General features: G+C 41.1%; 1 protein-coding gene across 1 annotated transcript; it reads left to right on the top strand.

The window, feature by feature from the left end:
- The first annotated feature begins 3,396 nt into the window (after window positions 1-3,396).
- Window positions 3,397-14,753, top strand: LOC134465960 (cingulin-like protein 1). Its single transcript, XM_063219859.1, has 14 exons — window positions 3,397-3,490; window positions 4,123-4,214; window positions 4,339-4,368; window positions 4,753-4,777; window positions 4,957-5,025; window positions 6,223-6,312; window positions 7,184-7,252; window positions 8,266-8,349; window positions 8,724-8,810; window positions 9,180-9,266; window positions 11,370-11,444; window positions 11,976-12,062; window positions 14,177-14,251; window positions 14,659-14,753. Exons 1-14 carry the CDS (start codon window positions 3,412-3,414, stop codon window positions 14,751-14,753), a joined length of 1,044 nt encoding a protein of 347 aa, XP_063075929.1. The 5' UTR covers window positions 3,397-3,411.
- The last annotated feature ends 1,378 nt before the right edge of the window (window positions 14,754-16,131 follow it).

Genomic DNA, 16,131 nt, shown 5'->3' with positions numbered 1-16,131 from the left:
GACCCTCTCTATCTGTTCGCCATTGATCTTAGATGGGGAGATGGACATTGGCTTTTTGCTAAAATCTATCACCATTTCTTTTGTCTTTTTAACATTCACTTGTAAAAAATTGTCCGTGCACCACCTGATAAAACCATCAACCTCCCTTTCAAAACATTCAACAGAAAAAGTGTTTGGGTGTAAAAAGCCCACCAGTGCTGTGTCGTCCGCATATTTAAAAAAGGTGTGATCTGAGGAGGATGCTTGGCAGTCATTAGTGTACAGTGTGTATAAAATAGGTGAAATAACGCAACCTTGTGGAGCTCCAGTGTTAATAGTTTTCAGTGAGGAGATGTGGGAGTTACAGGCACTGCAGTGTCCGACATAGGCTTTAGTCAGGAGGACTAGGCTACAGCATTTATTATGCAGGCCTGCTGCCTACTGCAGTTTTGCAGTTACTGCTGAGTAAAAATATCTCAGTCAGTATGAAGCCCTATAGGCCTAACTTTAAATCTACAAGATTAAAGCGTATATAGGGGCGAAATAAAAAAAATCCGGCCCTACCCTAGGCCTACTCCACTCCTCCACTACACGGCTGACCTGGGTTTGATTCCGGCCTGGGTTTTTTGCCGACCCTTCTCTCTCTCCCCACTCACTGTGAGTGGGGCCCACTCACTTCCTGTTTTCACTGGCCTATCAATTAAAGGATTTATCCGGAGTTGGAACAAGTTTGCCTGATTTTTGCATGTTTGGGATGAAATACAGTCACTCTAGAGCAAAATCAAGGCAAAAGGATGCGTTTTGAGAAAGTTTGATAATATCACGTTAGCCTCGTTAGCCATATCAGCTATGCAATATGAAAGATGCGGGCATCGTTTTTCGGCGGTTACACACATTTCAAAAGCACAACATTTTTAAGTCTTGCACAGCTCAAAACAACATCACACGTACCTCATAATATGTTGAGGGTATCCACACATAAACCGAAGTGTCCAAAGTCCTTCATGTATTCTTGAAAGGTCTGCAGAATGTGTTTTGTGAAGCTACTACCTTGAGAATATCTAAATTACGGTCAAGACAACTATTTGACACTAAAGTCCACCAAGTAGATTGCCGAGTGCGTCGCACCATCAGCTGTGGTTACTCGCTATGGAAATAATCATAGCTGATGATGCGACGCACTCGGCAATCTACTTGGTGGACTTTAGTGTCAAATAGTTGTCTTGGCCGTAATTTAGATATTCTCAAGGTAGTAGCTTCACAAAACACATTCTGCAGACCTTTCAAGAATACATGAAGGACTTTGGACACTTCGGTTTATGTGTGGATACCCTCAACATATTATGAGGTACGTGTGACGTTGTTTTGAGCTGTGCAAGGCTTAAAAATGTTGTGCTTTTGAAATGTGTGTAACCGCCGAAAAACGATGCCCGCATCTTTCATATTGCATAGCTGATATGGCTAACGAGGCTAACGTGATATTATCAAACTTTCTCAAAACGCATCCTTTTGCCTTGATTTTGCTCTAGAGTGACTGTATTTCATCCCAAACATGCAAAAATCAGGCAAACTTGTTCCAACTCCGGATAAATCCTTTAAATGTTAAAAAAAACCAAATAGGCCTATATATAGGGCTATGTACAATAAACCCATAAACTGCAGATACAGCATTTTGCTTTATAGGGAGGACCATTTGTGTTTTTGCTTTTCTTTCCGTAGCCTCTTAGTGCAGATGGGGTCGCCGGCGGGCTATTTACTGAAAATACTTCACTACATCATTGCAACATTGCTGTGACATTACCGCAATTAAGTAACAGATTAAGACATAGCCATTACAATTTTGGTGACAGTATAACATGGGTTCTGCGTGAACGGGTTAAGACGAACTGAGAAGGGGGGAGGGGGGTGTACTATATCTCACTTTTGATACAGTGTGCCGATACCCAGGCTAATGGCCTGCAATATTAATGCACTATCCGATTACTAATCCAAGAAAACTATGCCACTTCATTAGCCTGGCGACGCCAACCTATGTACTCCACCAAAAGAACCTATGTAGGCCTACTCCACCCAGAGTCAACAGTCGGCTTTCGCCCAGGATACCACTTCATATCTTCACAAAGGAACAGGCAGTCACAACATTGCGTTTAAGTCCAAAACAAGTCCGCACTAAAATATAATTCAAGATGACAGTGGCAGGATTCATACAATTGTGGAAGTGAGGTTTAAGGAGGATGGACCATCATTTTCACACTTGAATTGGCCACCACAGGATTCAGACCTGAACCCCAATAAAGATCTTGGGATGTGCTGGAGAAGGGCTGGTTTGCACAATATTCCGAACATTTCCCTACAACTACAACTATCCTACAACTCACTAACTCGAAATGATTAAATTAAACCCTTTGCTTCAACAGCTCAATGATCTGACCAATGGCTGTTTGGGGTCGGTCATCATAATTCTGCAGGTCGTATGTCCTGCTCCTCTTTTCCCCGGTGCCAAGACTTCAGCTGCATGGGCTGCAACGAGCACATAGGCCTAGATGGCGTCTGATTGGTCAAGCTGTGCCCTTACCAAAACCACCCCTAAATCTAATCCTAATTAATGCAATGTTTCCAAGTTTTACAATTGTGCCCTACCCAAAACCATTCCTAAGCCTAGGAGTTTTAAATTTGTGCCTTGACCAAAACTTTCCCTAAACCTAACCTGTCACAGACAGCTGCATGACCATTGCGCATATCAGAGATGACGGTGACCTTAAAGGGGTATGCCACTATTTTGTAGCATGCTACACGGATCCATTGACTTTCACTAGCTTAGCGACATATTCCCTCTTTTAACTTGTCCTAAAGCAAGACAAAGCTTAACATGACAAATAAGACACTTTACCACCTTTATAAACCCTGGCCAACGATTTTAACTGAATTAAGCCCCAAAATAGTGGCATACCCCTTTAAGTAGGTATTAGTCGGAACATTAGACTGTCGGGACAAAGGGTTTCATTTTATCGGGTAAAAGATCTGTAAGACTAAGCTGTAGGATCAATGGGAAATTTTCGGAATATTGACACATCGGACCAATGGCGCGTCGGAAAATCGAGCAGACCCCGACTCTGCGGTATTGTTATCCATGCAAGATCCTGGTGAATTTTAATGAATGCACCACTGAGTGGAACATTACACATGCTAACGAAACAATGCCACTGCAAAAGGCGGTTTAAGGAAATAGTATGTCACCTTGTTTTTTAGGTGATAAACTTTTGTTTTTGACCAGACTGTATAGGCCTATATTGTATTGGAGGGACAACTATCCAAATTTTTGACACCTAGAGGCACGATTGTCGTTGGTGTTGTGAAATGGGTGTTGGTTGTCATTGGCTATAAAGGTCTGTGCAGTGGCCTGCCGCATTCAGACAGCAGGCTGAGGAAGCCATGGGTGAGACACAGGCACTGCCGCTGCTGCTGGCTCTCCTCCTCTCTCCTTCCCTGCTTCACATCAACTGCAGACATGGTACAGCAGATGGGTTTTTTTTTTTTCATTTTACAGTTGAAGAGTTCAGATGCAAAACCCCCTAAGTGCCTTTTCAGAAAATAATCTTAATTCATTTTTATTTAATACAAAGCTATCAAAATTGCATATTTTTAAGTTTTATTTATGTAATATAACTATTTATATGTATTATCAAGTACATGAATGTAAACCAAACCAACAACGGGGTTCTCGAAAAAATATAGAAGTGCAGGTCTTCAGAAATGGAGTTAGGGGGTTTTGCATCTGAACTCTTCAGTTGCATATTAGAATAATAGTCAAAAAATAGTATTATAATAGTATTACAATAGTAAACATGTTTAGCAAGGTGTTGGAATCCTGTCCTGTTGTGAGTTCCAGGTACTGTTGCACGCTTCCTGAACCTGTTGTCTTTTCAGGTGGTGATCAAAGTGTTTTTGCTCATGTTTCTAATTGCCTCACAACACATTCGCTGTAATTACTTGCAGTAACTGTTTATGGTCTCCGCTCCTATCCGCTGCTATTGACTATGGCTTATAATCAGCTGTCTGTGAGATATATTCCTGAACAATTTTACACATTTTCACACATTTGTGAGATATATAACTTGTAGACATATATTGTGTACTTAACAGTGGGCACAGCTAAGGAAACTCCTGCATTAGCTCGTGGGACGCGGAGTCTGAGAGACAAATACAAAGACCTGTTCAAAGTCATAGAGACTGAGGTGAGATACACACACTAACAGTCAGGCACACTTGTGAATTCACATGAGACAAACTAAAAAGTTATGATTCCTCAATGCTGTTACGTACATATTCTAAATGTCTTGTCATTTCATGCCCTTCAAGAGATACTCTGACGACAATGTGGAAGTGGAGGTGAGAAGGTTTTTTTTCTTCGTACGTATATTTGTTACCATAGTGACTTTTAATACTTCATCATTACGGTCAAAGGGTCACATATTCAGTAATACCATGCTGTATTACAATGCCATATCCATATCCATATCCAAAAACAAAGGAAAACATTTTCCATGCCTCTCCATATCAACAATCCAGTGTATCCCGAACAGGACCGTGGTATACAAGAAAGCACAGGGGTTCAGCACAGATGTCTTTTACTTTTTAGTTTGCATATATTTTCTTATACAGGGTGTATGACCTTTCTACCTTGAGTAAATAAATAGCATAAAAGCTACAATCACATCTGTGCTGCCGTGATGCTCTTTTTACTCTTGCAACTTGTCTTTCTTTTCTCTGCAGACTACATTCATAACTGCTTGTGTAGGTAAGTTGGCATACTATACTGTACAGTAGCCTATCTGCCTTCTGTGCACACTTATATTACGAAGCATATTGCACTTTATGTATTTATTTGTTCAATTAATATGTCACAGATCCTGGATTTCGGGGGCCATCAAGGCTGCTGTACTTTATGCTGTTACAAAATTGCTGTTGTGTTCTCAGGTCTGGAAGCTGAGGTGAAAGCATTGAAGGGACGCGTGGAAGAGGTGAAAGCCCAAAATAAAGACCTGGGTAGGTACCATTAGTTCAAGATCTCAAGATCCTTTTTATTCGTTTCGAGGGAAATTTGTCTTAGACATACAGTACAAAGCTGCTGTGTAACACACAACACATGAAGCACAAAAAAAAACACAAATTGCAGACATAAAAGTGCCATCATAGAGACATAAAGTGTAAACATGAAGTGCATACCTAGTGCGGCCTCCTACAAACATGGCATTACATGGATGGTAGTTGTTAACACCATTCATTTCCCTCCTCCTAAGGAGCAGGAGCATAGGCCATCCATAGGCCTCCATAGGAGCAGGCCTGGCCTGATGATCTGCCATACATGCCATGTTCCCACTGGGCTCACAGTCCCCAGGGGCAGATGCTGAGCTCAGGGACGGTTTATGACTCCACGGGCCGACCCTGGGTCAGAAAACAGAAGAGCCCCCACCCCCACCCCCCTCCATGGGTCTTAGTAGTTTACAAATGTTGTTGGGGGTTCTGTGGTTTGTCCCCCGAGAAAATGTGAAAATACAGTTTTAAGAAAAAGTGTGATTTTAACACAATATGAAAAAGGAAATGTAGAGGTTTGGCCTTCAGGGCCCCTGAGCCTGGGCCCCTGAGCCTGGGCCAGGTAGGCCCGTGCAGTAATCTGTGCTTGCTAATGCAGTTGGAAATATTTAATTTTTAAAAACAAATTACAATTAACTGGGGTCAGCCCATTGGTCCATATAGACTGTGCACTTTTCTGAGGGGTCTGTGTAAGGCTAAAATGCCAGAGCAGTTTTTTTGGTCCTAGGTCAACCCTGTATATTTTGTCATACTCAGTCCTTCTCAGTTCTCTACTCATAACTACCACTACTATAATTATTACTACTCTATTATATGCAATGCTCTGGTGTCTTTACACAGGCTTCCCTGATGTATTGCTTTCAACTTACCTCACAATCTCACCAATATATTTACAGATTGCATTGCATTACATTGCATTTAGCAGCATCTTTTTTCCAAAGTAACTTACAAAGAGGACAGACATACAGTAGCATGATACAAAGTGTGGGGGGGAAGAGGGTGCAGCATTGCAGTAGGGTTTACATGTACACCGATGGAACCAATTTATGGTGTGACCTTTTATAGTATGACTACAATCGTCTACCCATGCATGCACATGTGCGTACACACACATATACTATCTGTAGTTACGGTACTCTTTATTTTCAGACAATAAGAATTTTGACCTGAAGAAAAAGCTGAGGGATGAGCAGGAGAGAAACAGACAGACTGGTTACGAGGCATTACTGAGAGTGGCTGGTGAGTACCACAGGCATACATTTCACACTGATGTTCTGTAGTAGTCCTTTGGTGCACTTTTGATTGTTGGCAGTCAGGCTCACTCAACTGAACTACATCATAAATTGGTTTGATATTGGTAAGAATCTTAAGCAAAATACTTGGTCGTTACCACAGGCATACATTTCACAGTGGTGTAGCCCTTTGGTGAAATTTTCAGCTTGGAGCAGGCTTCACTCTTGAATACCTCGATTGTGGGCCCTGCCGTGGCCTAACGGTAGGGCACTCGTCTACTATGCAGCCGACCCGGGTTCAATTTCCGGCCTGGGTACTTTGCCGGCCCTTCCCCGTTTCTCTCTCCTCACTCGTTTCCGTTCACGTATTTCTCTGGACTGTCATAAAATAAAGTCCAAAAGAAAAAAATACTTTGATTGTGAGGGTGGTGGCCCAATTGCCCAAACTCAATTTTGCAATAAAAACACTATAGGCAAGGTGCAGGCCTTTTGTGCATATGGGATTGTCGGCAGTCGGGCTCCCTCAATTACATCATATTAATTATCATATTGGTTTGATATTGTAGCGAAAATCTTAAGCAACAGATTTAAGACTAGGTCATTACCATTTTGATAGCAACAAGCACATAAGTGCAGCTCTGCATGAAAGGGTTAACTAACACCTAAATTACTGTAACAGCTGCATCCAAAATGGGACATAAGCACCAATGAAGAACATCTACTGATTCTAAAAAAATAGCACATCGTTAATAATCATTAATATATTGATTAAATAATGATTAAATAATGGCAAAATATGGGATGTTTGGAGGGGGGTTGCGAAATATGGGTTGGTTGTTTATTTTGTTCATTTTATTGTATTTTTTTTTAAATGACAGAAATGCAGTTGAAAGTGAGTGGTTGGATTGACCAGATGGGCCCCAAGACAGTCAAAATATCTAAGTTAAGTAAGTGTTTCGAAACCATTAATCTACACAGTCAATGCACACCATATTCCTTTACCCATTAGCCTGTAAAAATACATTGCATGACTTTGCCCCACTTCACATTGTCGTCATGATCACACTATGTTTTTATATACTTGCATGAACCGCGTGCTGTATGCTCTATGTGTTTATTCTTAAAGGGTAACGTCAGCCAATTTCAACATGCAGTTGTAATGCTCACACTACCCTGGACTTGTCAGTACCTGAGTTTTTTTTCTTCAGCCTTTTCCAAGATCCTGGTCATTGTAATGGGGGCAGGTGTTTGTTTACATTTAAAAAAAACTTTTTTATTTATTCCCAAAAACATCCAAAAGGTTATGCAACATTGGCAGACAACTAGCAAACAGCGATACCTTTTGGGAAAATATTTGGAGTAGGCCTATGTTCTTTTTTTTTTTTTTTAAACGTAAACAAAAGCTGCCCCCATTAGAGTAGCTCATATCTCAGAAAGGGCTGAGCCAAAAAATGCAGCATCACCGCGTACTGACAAGTCAAGGGTAGCGTGAGCAATACAACAGCAAATTGAAATTGGCAGGAGTGCTCCTTTAATGCCTTCTACAAAAGTAAGACTGATTGTTTCATTATACTGTAAAGAGTTTAAGGTTGAAGAGGCTCAAGGCATGTTCATCTTGTTAATTACAGTAGAGTTTTGGAGAGCGCGCACATCCAGATCAAACAGGTGCCGGACTTAAACACGATTAAACATGAAAAGAAGGGAGGTCCGCACACTGCTGCTCCCGGTTTATTAACACGTTTCGACCATGCAGTCTGGTCTTTGTCAGGTGTAGGATCTTGTTAATTACGTAATCAGCTTCAGAAGTCAGTCAATGCTTAAATGAATCAAACAGTAAATTAAGTGACAAATAAACATTAGTGAAAAACACAAGCTTGTGCGTAGCCTCAGTGTGCAGATATGCACATTTCCAGCATCGAAATCTTGACTTGTTGACCTGGTCACCCCTTCACCCCTGTAGCTCTACAGGTCATGTCCAAGTACCTTGACTACAAAAACCTGGAAATGAAAATTGGAAAAACTGAGGACTCCAGTAAACTTTCTGGTATGCTATTTGCACCATATCTTTTGTTAAAGTCTGCTTTATTGTTGTTGTTGTTATGTTATTGTACTTTTTTTACTAATGTGTTTATGGTTGATATTCTTGTCATCATTTTGACTATTATTGTGATTAGTAAGATAATGGAGATGATGAGTGATATTATTATTAGTAGTAGTAGAAGTAGTAGTAGTAGCAATAGTAGTAGCACTAGTAGTAGCAGTAGTTATAGCAGTAGTAGTAGCAGTGTTGGCAAACTGCTTTGTACCAGTTTACCTCTGGGTGTGCGTGTGGTACTTATGGTGTGTGTGCGTTGTTGTTGTTGTTGTTGTTGTTGTTGTTGTTGTTGTTGTTGTTGTTGTTGTTGTTGTTGTCGTCAGCCATGAGGAAGGAGCTGGAGCAGAAGAAGAGGGAGCTGACCCAGGCGGAGCAGGAGCTCATGGCCTCAGGAAGGGCCTCAAACCTGGGTGGGTGCGCTCAAAGGGACACGCACACAGGATGCATAGACACACACCTTTTCACAGAGGATTTTTATTTGCACTGTTATTTTTAATTTTTGTGTATGTATGTGTGTAGGCCTATGTATGTATGTACGTACGTATGAAAATGTATATACTGTATTCTGTATTTTCACAATCTGCAATTAATTGTGATGATACTTGTCAACCAACTACAGACAGACAACAAATACTTTGGGAAACACACCAGGAAACACACCACTGTATACAGCATTTTGTTATCATGATTATGATTAGTGGATGGTAGAGACGTGACACTACAGTGGATTGTAAAGATCTGATCCCTTATGTTGGTGTTTCTCCCTTTTTTTCTTGCAGTTATTCAAATTGTCACTTTGCAGAAGAAGATTCATGAGCTGGAGAGCAAAGGCAGTGATGATGAGAGCATATTGAAGCAAATAGCTGGTATGAAGAAGTCTCAGTCCATACTCGTGTGTTATGCTCAGGTAGAGCTGTAGATGGATGGTGCTGTCCTAAGGTCAAAAAGTACTCTGCCCTACAAAGGCAAAATGCAGTACCTGTTGCCAAAATGGAGTTTATAAAATAGTCTTCATAACCCCTCCTTTATCTTGTGACAAAGCCGTATGGTCCAAAAGTGTCCCAAGATATTGCTATGTGAAATATCCAACCTAATACGACTACTTTGAAGGCTTTTTTCTCAGTTTCAATGTTGGCTTAGTGGGTGCACTTGGTGTAGTTACTATAGGGCAGCTATGAACACAGGTTTTAGAGCTCCAATTAGAAGGTGGCCCAGCAGACAGTGGCTTTCTGCTGGTCTGTTAACAAATTAATAGTTTGACAGTTGGTGATGGCACTAATGAGGTATTCTGCACTGTAGTTTCAGTGGGAGTTTCATCCGCACCAGCAAATGAATCTTTATTCAGTCGCTCTCTCTGTGTTTGTCTGGCGTTACAGTATTTGACCTCAGTTAGTGTGTTTGCTTTCTCCTGAAAATAATAGGCAGACTGCAGCAGCCATTGTGTTCACAGTTTTTTATCATCGCTCATTTCATGAAAGCTGTTTTTGGAATGATGGATAAAAATCGGAAAAAAATAGAAAAAAATAAAGCACTTAGTGGTCTGTGGAATTTCACCTTATTTTTGCCATTTTTGGGAAAATGTGTCCCGCATCAACACATTGCATAGGCATGTCACACCGCAGGAAAATGGAGTCACACCACAGGGAATTCACTGCATTATGGCCATTTTAATCCTTTTGTATACATGACTGACATCTGAGCTCATGCTAACTTGATAATGATATTGTGTTTAATCTTAATGTGTGCTTTCATTTATAAAAAAAAACTTTTTTTCCTTCTATAAGACCAGTCACACCACAGGACACCATAAAATGAACCTAAGCATTGCGTGACAGAAAGATTTCAATATGAAGACATATTAAGAGGTTAACTTGAGTCACCTTAAACTTCCACTGCACTCTCCAATAACTGAGGTACTGACTGGTTAGGAGCCAGTCTTTCAGACCCTTGTAGTTGGCCTTGCAGCTGCCCATTCACAAACATTGACATACATGTCACCCCACAGGACGCAATTTGTGTTACGAAATTGAACTTGTAGTTAATATTACTGTCTTGAGTTTTTTCACATTCACATATCTTAATATAAAGTTAATATTTATGCGATCATGCCAAATGCTTCATACATTATTCAAAATGTTGTTGCTTAATTTATATACGTATATGTTATATTCCAGGTTTCATTAATGTTACAGTCACAACACAGGATATTTGACATATTAACCTTTACATAAATCTTAACAAAAATGTTTCTTCTCATCTAAGACTAATATGAAACATAATGTACCACATCTTCTTTCATTGACATTTGTTTTTTAAAGGAAAAATAACAGTTTTGTAGGTTTTTAACCAATGTTACGAAAAAACAAGGCGTCACGTCTCCCACCCTTTTGCAGAACTCCTTACACGAATGCAGCAACCTCACACCAAATCAGCAAAACTGAGTGAAGAGACATTGCAAAACCCAACACGGTGTGCTTATCTCGACACACAGCTGTAAAGGGAAATGTGTTATATCAAATTACATTTTGTTAACACACCAATCGCATTACTAGCTCAGACAGTGAACATTAAAAACACGCTTTCCCCCTTGGTTTCTCTGTATGTATGTCATATTTAGGAAGTTAGTGATCTATGAGTGTGTTCATCAATTGGGAACTGTGTGTAAAGGTAAAGCAGTGGGTTGTGTTCACAGTTATGCAAAATGAGTGTTGGTGTCATCGATTGTTTTTAAAGTGCAAACAGAGTGCAAAGCAGTTTTGAGATATTAGTTTGACTAATTTGTTTGGAGGTTTGTGCCTTTGCGTGAACAGATTTTTTTTTGTAAAATCATCAACTTCAAACATGTGAAACATGTGAAAATGGTTGCTCTGCCCCATTGTCGTAATTTTACTATTCTTAAAGATGTAAAGTATACATCTGAACATTGAATTTTGTTGTTATGCCTGATCTTTTCTTGTTTGTTTCAACAGATCTGAAGAAAGAGCTTGAGGAGAAAACTGCAGAACTTACGAGCAGCGGGGGCAGTGATGTTAGCACTGTGTTAAGTAAGTGAGAACATACAGCACTGCAGCGAATGATGCATACAAGTAATGCCTTCACCTGGATTCTGGTGTATGGCACATACTTAGCCTGATGATCATCGACTTTCAAATCTCTTCGAGAATTGATCTGACCAAGAGCATAACAAATAGCCTAGGTTTGCTACTGGTTGCTACTGGTTTAGGGACACGCACACAGGATGCATAGACACACACCTTTTCACAGAGGATTTTTATTTGCACTGTTATTTTTAATTTTTGTGTATGTATGTGTGTAGGCCTATGTATGTATGTACGTACGTATGAAAATGTATATACTGTATTCTGTATTTTCACAATCTGCAATTAATTGTGATGATACTTGTCAACCAACTACAGACAGACAACAAATACTTTGGGAAACACACCAGGAAACACACCACTGTATACAGCATTTTGTTATCATGATTATGATTAGTGGATGGTAGAGACGTGACACTACAGTGGATTGTAAAGATCTGATCCCTTATTTTGGTGTTTCTCCCTTTTTTCTTGCAGTTATTCAAATTGTCACTTTGCAGAAGAAGATTCATGAGCTGGAGAGCAAAGGCAGTGATGATGAGAGCATATTGAAGCAAATAGCTGGTATGAAGAAGTCTCAGTCCATACTCGTGTGTTATGCTCAGGTAGAGCTGTAGATGGATGGTGCTGTCCTAAGGCCAGAATGTACTCTGCCCTACAAAGGCAAAATGCAGTACAGTACCTGTTGCCAAAATGGAGTTTATACAATAGTCTTCATAACCCCTCCTTTATCTTGTGACAAAGCTGTATGGTCCAAAAGTGTCCCAAGATATTGCTATGTGAAATGTCCAACCTAATACGACTACTTTGAAGGCTTTTTTCTCAGTTTCAATGTTGGCTTAGTGGGTGCACTTGGTGTAGCAGCTATGAACACAGGTTTTAGAGCTCCAATTAGAAGGTGGCCCAGCAGACAGTGGCTTTCTGCTGGTCTGTTGACAAATGAATAGTTTGACAGTTGGTGATGGCACCAATGAGGTATTCTGTACTGTAGTTACGGTGGGAGTTTCATCCGCACCATCAAATTAATCTTTGTTCAGTCGCTCTCTCTGTGTTTGTCTGGTGTTTCAGTATTTGACCTCAGTTAGTGTGTTTGCTTTCTCCTGAAAATAATAGGCAGACTGCAGCAGCCATTGTGTTCACAGTTTTTTATCATCGCTCATTTCATGAAAGCTGTTTTTGGAATGATGGATAAAAATCGGAAAAAAATAGAAAAAAATAAAGCACTTAGTGGTCTGTGGAATTTCACCTTATTTTTGCCATTTTTGGGAAAATGTGTCCCGCATCAACACATTGCATAGGCATGTCACACCGCAGGAAAATGGAGTCACACCACAGGGAATTCACTGCATTATGGCCATTTTAATCCTTTTGTATACATGACTGACATCTGAGCTCATGCTAACTTGATAATGATATTGTGTTTAATCTTAATGTGTGCTTTCATTTATAAAAAAAAACTTTTTTTCCTTCTATAAGACCAGTCACACCACAGGACACCATAAAATGAACCTAAGCATTGCGTGACAGAAAGATTTCAATATGAAGACATATTAAGAGGTTAACTTGAGTCACCTTAAACTTCCACTGCACTCTCCAATAACTGAGGTACTGACTGGTTAGGAGCCAGTCTTTCAGACCCTTGTAGTTGGCCTTGCAGCTGCCCATTCACAAACATTGACATACATGTCACCCCACAGGACGCAATTTGTGTTACGAAATTGAACTTGTAGTTAATATTACTGTCTTGAGTTTTTTCACATTCACATATCTTAATATAAAGTTAATATTTATGCGATCATGCCAAATGCTTCATACATTATTCAAAATGTTGTTGCTTAATTTATATACGTATATGTTATATTCCAGGTTTCATTAATGTTACAGTCACAACACAGGATATTTGACATATAAACCTTTACATAAATCTTAACAAAAATGTTTCTTCTCATCTAAGACTAATATGAAACATAATGTACCACATCTTCTTTCATTGACATTTGTTTTTTAAAGGAAAAATAACAGTTTTGTAGGTTTTTAACCAATGTTACGAAAAAACAAGGCGTCACGTCTCCCACCCTTTTGCAGAACTCCTTACACGAATGCAGCAACCTCACACCAAATCAGCAAAACTGAGTGAAGAGACATTGCAAAACCCAACACGGTGTGCTTATCTCAACACGCAGCTGTAAAGGGAAATGTTTTATACCAAATTACATTTTGTTAACACACCCATCACATTACTAGCTCATATTGCAGCAACTAGGCACAGACAGTGAACATTAAAAACACGCTTTCCCTCTTGGTTTCTCTATCCAAAATGTATGTCATATTTAGGAAGTTAGTGATCTAGGAGTGTGTTCATCAATTGGGAACTGTGTGTAAAGCAGTGGGTTGTGTTCAGTTATGCAAAATGAGTGTTGGTGTAATGGATTGTTTTTAAAGTGCAAACAGAGTGCAAAGCAGTTTTGAGATATTAGTTTGACTAATTTGTTTGGAGGTTAGTGCCTTTGTGTGAACGGATTTTTTTTTTGTAAAATCATCAACTTCAAACATGTGAAACATGTGAAAATGGTTGCTCTGCCCCATTGTCATAATTGTAATATTCTTAAAGATGTAAAGTAACCTCTGAATATTGAATTTTGTTGTTATGCCTGATCTTTTCTTGTTTGTTTCAACAGATCTGAAGAAAGAGCTTGTGGAGAAAACTGCAGAACTTACGAGCAGCGGGGGCAGTGATGTTAGCACTGTGTTAAGTAAGTGAGAAAATACAGCACTGCAGCGAATAATGCATAAAAGTAATGCCTTCACCTGGATTTTGGTGTATGGAACATGCTTAGCCTGATGATCATCGACTTTCAAATCTCTTCGGGAAGTGATCTGACCGAGAGCATAACAAATAGCCTAGGTTTGCTACTGGTTGACTGGTTTCCGACAAAGTGGGTGGAGTTCCTGATTTTTCTGGAGATCAGAAACGATATTTACATTGCTCTTAGCTCTTAGTTGTTGCGTCGCTAGTAGGGCGTGGCCTGGCTATCACATACTGTCATATAGGCAGAAATATAATGTCTATACAGTGGTTCCTTTCAATCACCTGATGACATACTGCATTTTGATACTTCACAGTTATAGATGCTTATGTTTTTTGTGATGTCTGCCGTAGTTCCACAAATTGTTGCATCCCAAGATGATATCCTGGAACTCTACAACAAGATAAAGACTTTAAAGACTCAATCTAAGGACAAAATTGCAGGTTAGTTTTCATTATTGTTTCATGCCAACGCAATTTTATGATGAACATGAATACTTGTATAGTAAACATTTATAGATTACAAAGTGCAAAGTGTGTGTGTGCGTGCGTGCGTCTCAGACTTGGAGAAGCAGTTGGCAGACAAAAGCAGTAAACTGGAAAGCCTGCAAGGATCTTCAGATTCCTCTGCATGTAAGTACTGATGAAATCTGTTGGCAAATCTGGATTAGATTGTCACGGTTCAGACAGACGACCAGAGGACCACAATTGCGTCACACAGAAAGTTTATTGAAAACTTGAGGGGAAAGGGAAGTTGGGAGAGTGAGGGTTCCGCGGGTTCCAAGAATTACCGGGATTCCAGGGTTCGTCCAACGTGCTGTGTGTGCGTCCCCCCCAGTGGTAGAGATTCGTCCAAAGGAGCCGGTGGTAGGTGGTCCGGAAGTCCTGGGGGGGGGGGGGGACACAAACACAACAGCACGGTGAAACAGAGCAGAAGTACAGTTCAAGGAGAATCCAAAATCGTTGTGCAGAGACAGAAGGCTGGTCAGAATTACCGGGGTAGAAGAGTGGTCAAGAGTCGTGCAGGCAGAAGGCAGGTCGGGTTTTCCGGGGCAGAAGAGTAGTCAGGATACAGGCAGGTTCAGGGTCAAGATTCAGGAGTCAGAGAGAAAACAGCAAACTGGTTCCGGGTGTGGGATTGCAGACGATCTGACAAAGTAGAGCTGTGAGAAGAGGCTTTAAATACTGGGAGAGGTTAGTGGGTAATGCAGCGCAGCTGGCAGAGTAATCAGAGCAGAGTGGTGCAAGGAGAGGTTGGTGAGTGGATAATGTAGCGCAGCTGGCCAGGTAATTAGAGCAGAGCAGGGAAGAGACAGGTGGGACTAGTTTGGGTGAGTAGAGAGAGCGGTGAGCAGAGTGGCAGGTAATGGGAACCAATTAAGGTGGTGAACTGGTGGAGTGAGAGGGCTCATGACAGAACCCCCCACCCAAGGGACGGCCCCAGAAGTCCCAAGAGCAACATCACGTCGGGCGGGAGGAGGGGAGCCGGCGGAGGGTTAGAACTCCTCCGAACGGTCAGAGCGAGCGCCCTCATCCTCCGAGGAAGCCGGAGGCCCAAGGTCGGGGACAGGGCCCAAGACAGGGTCAGGCACAGGACAGGTGGCCGAGCGGGTAGGACGACCAGGGGCCCTTCTGAGATGGCCCCCACGGGTCACAGGCTGCGGGACAGGGTCAGGGTCAGGCACAGGACGGGAGGCCGGGCGGTCAGGAACCCCTCTGGGGCGCCCCCTCCGGATCGCAGGCTGATCAGGATGCCGCTGGTGGAAGCTGGTGATGAGGGTCCGATCCACAATCCGACCAGCCGGCACCCAGGTCCTCTCCTCTGGT

This window comes from Engraulis encrasicolus, chromosome 16 (genome assembly GCF_034702125.1).
Source record: "Engraulis encrasicolus isolate BLACKSEA-1 chromosome 16, IST_EnEncr_1.0, whole genome shotgun sequence".
NCBI lineage: Eukaryota > Metazoa > Chordata > Actinopteri > Clupeiformes > Engraulidae > Engraulis > Engraulis encrasicolus.
The sequence above is the reverse complement of the archived record's forward strand: the minus strand, read 5'-3'. Positions and strand labels throughout refer to the sequence as shown.